The following is a 4,472-nucleotide window of genomic DNA, read 5'->3' on the forward strand; positions in this document are numbered from 1 at the left end:
TTCTGAGCTATGTCGACAGAATGTGGTGCTATCACAGCGTTAACAATTGCTTCGGTCTTAGTACGAGCGCTTGAAAGCGGTCAAAGCAATGCAAAACCCCCAAAACGCACACAATGAATGGCGACTGTAGGAAGCAAAAGCCGAATCCCGGACATTTTGGGCGATTTAGAAATCCCGGCCGGACGCATTTTTTTAGGTCCAAAAAGAGGACATGTCCGGGAAAAAGGGGACGTATGGTCACCCTACATAATTAGATGCTATTTTTAAACTACAATGACCATAATGCACTGCGTGCCTACTTGTCTTGTTTGTGTTTCTTTTACACCTGCTATGTAAAAGAGACAGAAGAATGCACAATGGTCAATGCTTTCTGGGATCCTTGGGACATCCCTATCCTAAACCCTAACCTTAACCCCTACCGTAACCATTTAAAATGTCAACTTCAACGGGCTAGGGACATCCCAAGGATGTATCTCTACCTGAAAATACATGATCTAAGTGATTGATAGTTGGTATTCAGCAGTCATAAAGCCTTATTTACTTTAATGAACTACTAAAATAGTGATTTTGTCAGACAGCAGCTCTACACTTTATTGACTGACTGATCCATTCATCCTTCCATCCCTCCTCAGCCTTCCTCTCCTCTGAAGACCCAGTGAGGGTGGAGCTCAGTCAGAGAGCTGTTGAGGGACTGGTTAGGAAGAACACTTCTACAGCCAGAGAGGTGAGAGGTCACACTTGGTTTAGATGGTAAATATTTATGTCCCCTTAGCGGTTCATCACGTCAGCAAAAGAGAATATGTTCCATCATCTATATTTATTTACATTAGTGCAAATTGTCCACTGATATTGGTGTAATTTCTCACCCCTTTCGGCTGTATGAAAGGTAATTTCCCCTCAGACACACACATTTGTTCTTTGATATTACGAAGGTCATTTGTGTATAATGTACTTTTCCCAACATCTCTTTACATTGCTTATGCATATTTGGTGGCCTGACTGTATCCATACTATATCAAAAGCCCATCCTGGTAGATCTGAACCTAATGCAGCTTGGAGTGATCAGATGACAGAAGTCACATTTAGGTGCCAGGTGTAACTGAGGCCATAGATGCTCCATATCCATTACTTTGAGTGTTTTATATAATATGACTAAATGTGTTGCAGGGGCAGTCAATAAATGGAACAGCAAGGCAACAGAACATGATATAATCAGAGCTGTGGGAGACCACCTCAAGCCCCTGGTAGAGCCGGTGGTGGTGTTTACCACTCCAGCAGTCTGTTGATTGGTCAGTCATTGGGTTAATTTGTTTTATTATATGTTGAAATAAAATCAAGCTTGATTCATACAGCACATTTCAGACATGGATGTAACAAAATGGCTTCACAGGAAAAAGATTTAAAAAACATTGAAAAAAACCAGAAATATTTAGTACACAACAAACATAAGAGGATAAAAAACAGAAGACTAAACTGAAAAACTAATGATTAAAATGTTAATTGGATGCAATATCCAACCCAAAATATAAGCTTGGGACACTGAAAGTTGACTAGCAACAACAACTGGGACCTAAAAGACACCCACCATGAGACCCACTAAATCTGCCCAAGAAGAGACAAACAAAAGAAAAACCCACACCAAACTTAAAGACAGGAAGTAAACCAAAAAGGTGGAACAACTAAAGGTGTTGACTCTCCACATGTATCAAGACAACTGGAGCACTGGGCCAGACACTCTTAAATAGAACCTGGACCAGCTCAGGTGAAACACCTTCCCACTAACGAGATGGACAAGCCAGCACAGGTGTAACACATACTGACTAACGAGGTGACACCAATCAGTGCGTCCTACGTGCTAACGAGCTAGACCTGCTAACGAGCTAGACGGGCTAACGAGCTAGACGTGCTAACGGGCTAGACGTGCTAACGAGCTAGACGTGCTAACGAGCTAGACGTGCTAACGAGCGAGACGTGCTAACGAGCTAGACGGGCTAACGAGCGAGACGGGCTAACGAGCTAGACGTGCTAACGAGCTAGACGTGCTAAAGTCCAACCTCAAAACATAAATGGAAAAACCAAAGCCTGTAACACCTTCCCCTTTAAGACAACAAATATATCCTATATTTTTGTTGGAAAAGTTTGCTCACCACCAACAGAAAACAACTTCCATTTCACATTATAATCAACTACAATGCTTCACCTTCTACAATATAATCACTGGCTGTCAACAATTAAAAACAAGAAAAAAACACGTATTTCTAAATAAAAATATACAATAGTATAATTTTTCTCCTTTTTCTTTCTATAGAATCCTAAAACTCACTAGCTTCTAGAACACTCATCTTCCTAAAACTCACAAGCTTCTAGAACTCTCCTCTTCCTAAAACTCACTAGCTTCTAGAACTCTCGTCTTCCTAAAACTCACTAGCTTCTAGAACTCTCGTCTTCCTAAAACTCACTAGCTTCTAGAACTCTTGTCCCCTTGGAACGAGCCCAAACAAAATGTATCTCCAATACGGAAAAACGTGCAGTCAAAATAAATAAAGATCCATAGCAACGCACTAGCTAAACACAAATCTAATATCCATTTTGGGGGAAAATCAGGTTGAATCTGCTCCTGAAACTAACACAACAAAAAAAAAAACACTTGGAAATGGAGATATCTTTCACCTCACTGGTTAGAGGACAACCTGCAGAAGACAGTCAGCTACATTTTGAAGTGATGCAGTTAAATTTAGGGGTCGGTAAACAAAGGAACACAACACTTATTTGTCATAACTCATCGATATCATGTTGAAATCAATTGTACGACAGGAGGGAGATGAGGTTGCATGTCCTGTTAAAACGAACAGCTCAAAAACCACACAGAATCTGGGAATAATGTGTACATCACTGGTTAGAGGACAATTTGTAGAAAACAGCCAGATACATTTTGATTCCAGTGGGTCACCAACATGGTAAGTGTAACACAACTCTTTTTTTGTTAGTCACTTTTTATTAAATCTCATAAATAGTAACTCTTCCATTTCAGAGCCTGGATTTCCCCCCTGAGGCTAATATCCATATCATGTTGAAATCAATAGAACAGGGGACAAACGTTTAGGGTTCTACATTGTGACATTATTAAAATACTCCTTCTACAATGTTAAACATTCTACATTGCGAGATTTCATTGATATCATGAAACAACTCCTTCATGTATTTTCTGATGTTTGATCAGATGTCTTATCGGAGAATCTCTTGTCACACTGATCACAGCTATGATTTCTCTCCTGTGTGTGTTCTCTGGTGTAGAGTCAGAGAGCCAGATGTAGTAAAACTCTTCCCACATTGATCACAGCTATAAGGTTTCTCTCCTGTGTGTGTTCTCTGGTGTAGAGTCAGAGAGCCAGATGTAGTAAAACTCTTCCCACATTGATCACAGCTATAAGGTTTCTCTCCTGTGTGTGTTCTCTGGTGTAATATCAGGTTGTCTGACCGAGTAAAACTCTTCCCACATTGATTACAGCTATAAGGTTTCTCTCCTGTGTGTATTCGCTGGTGTCTAGTCAGATGGCAAGATGAAATATAAGTCTTCCCACATTGATCACAGCTATAAGGTTTCTCTCCTGTGTGTGTTCTCTGGTGTACAGTCAGGTAACTAGATGAAATAAAACTTTTCACACATTGATTACAACTAAAAGATTTCTCTCCTGTGTGTATCCTCTGGTGTGATAACAGGTTGCTTGACTGAGTAAAACTCTTCCCACATTCAGTACAGCTGTACGGTTTCTCTCCTGTATGTGTTCTCTGGTGTATAGTCAGATAGCTAAATGTAGTAAAACTCTTCCCACATTGATCACAGCTGTAAGGTTTCTCTCCAGTGTGAATTCTCAGGTGTACTTTTAGTGCTTTTAATCTTAAGTAACTCTTCCCACAATCAAAACAGTGGTGAGATTTCTCTCCTGTGTGTGTTCGCTGGTGTATTTTAAGTTCTGATGAAGATTTGCAATGTTTTCCACAGTCAGAGCAGCAGATAGATTTCTTCCCTGTGGGTCTCTGCTGGTGTTTCTTGAGGTGATAGAATCTGGACAGACTCTTCTCTGACTTGTTAGCATCATGATGTTGAGACTCCCCAGAGGATCCATGATAGTCACGTCTCTCTCCTGTGTGAACAAGTCAGACAGATAGTTAAAGGCTCACAACAGCAGAAATCCACTGAAAAAGGTGATGCCAACAGCGTAGCCATGATACTGTACAACAATTGACGTCTGTAATGAATGTTAAAATTACTTGACAATTGTCTTAAGACAGTCAAGTGAGCAACAATAGTCATATTTAGTCTTGTTTTCACATTAGTAGTAACTAGAAATAAGTAAAAGGTGTTGAACTCCTAAGCAGTGTGCCAGGCCACTTTTGTTCTCAAATATAAGCACCTTTTTCTGTGTTTGCTAAAATTGCGACAAGGGCGATGCACACACAATTTGATTGCA

At 40.2% G+C, this 4,472-nt stretch overlaps 1 protein-coding gene across 1 annotated transcript; it reads right to left on the reverse strand.

Annotated features, from left to right (window-relative positions):
• Positions 1-2,006: 2,006 nt before the first annotated feature.
• Positions 2,007-4,158, reverse strand: LOC145877258 (uncharacterized; the record flags this gene model as incomplete). Its single annotated transcript, XM_082972559.1, has 1 exon — positions 2,007-4,158. A coding segment is annotated over one exon (900 nt), but the record flags the coding sequence as incomplete, so codon positions are not given.
• Positions 4,159-4,472: the final 314 nt, after the last annotated feature.

The sequence above is a fragment of the Salmo salar genome, unplaced genomic scaffold, assembly GCF_965601325.2.
Source record: "Salmo salar unplaced genomic scaffold, fSalSal1 ptg000743l, whole genome shotgun sequence".
NCBI classification, from domain to species: domain Eukaryota; kingdom Metazoa; phylum Chordata; class Actinopteri; order Salmoniformes; family Salmonidae; genus Salmo; species Salmo salar.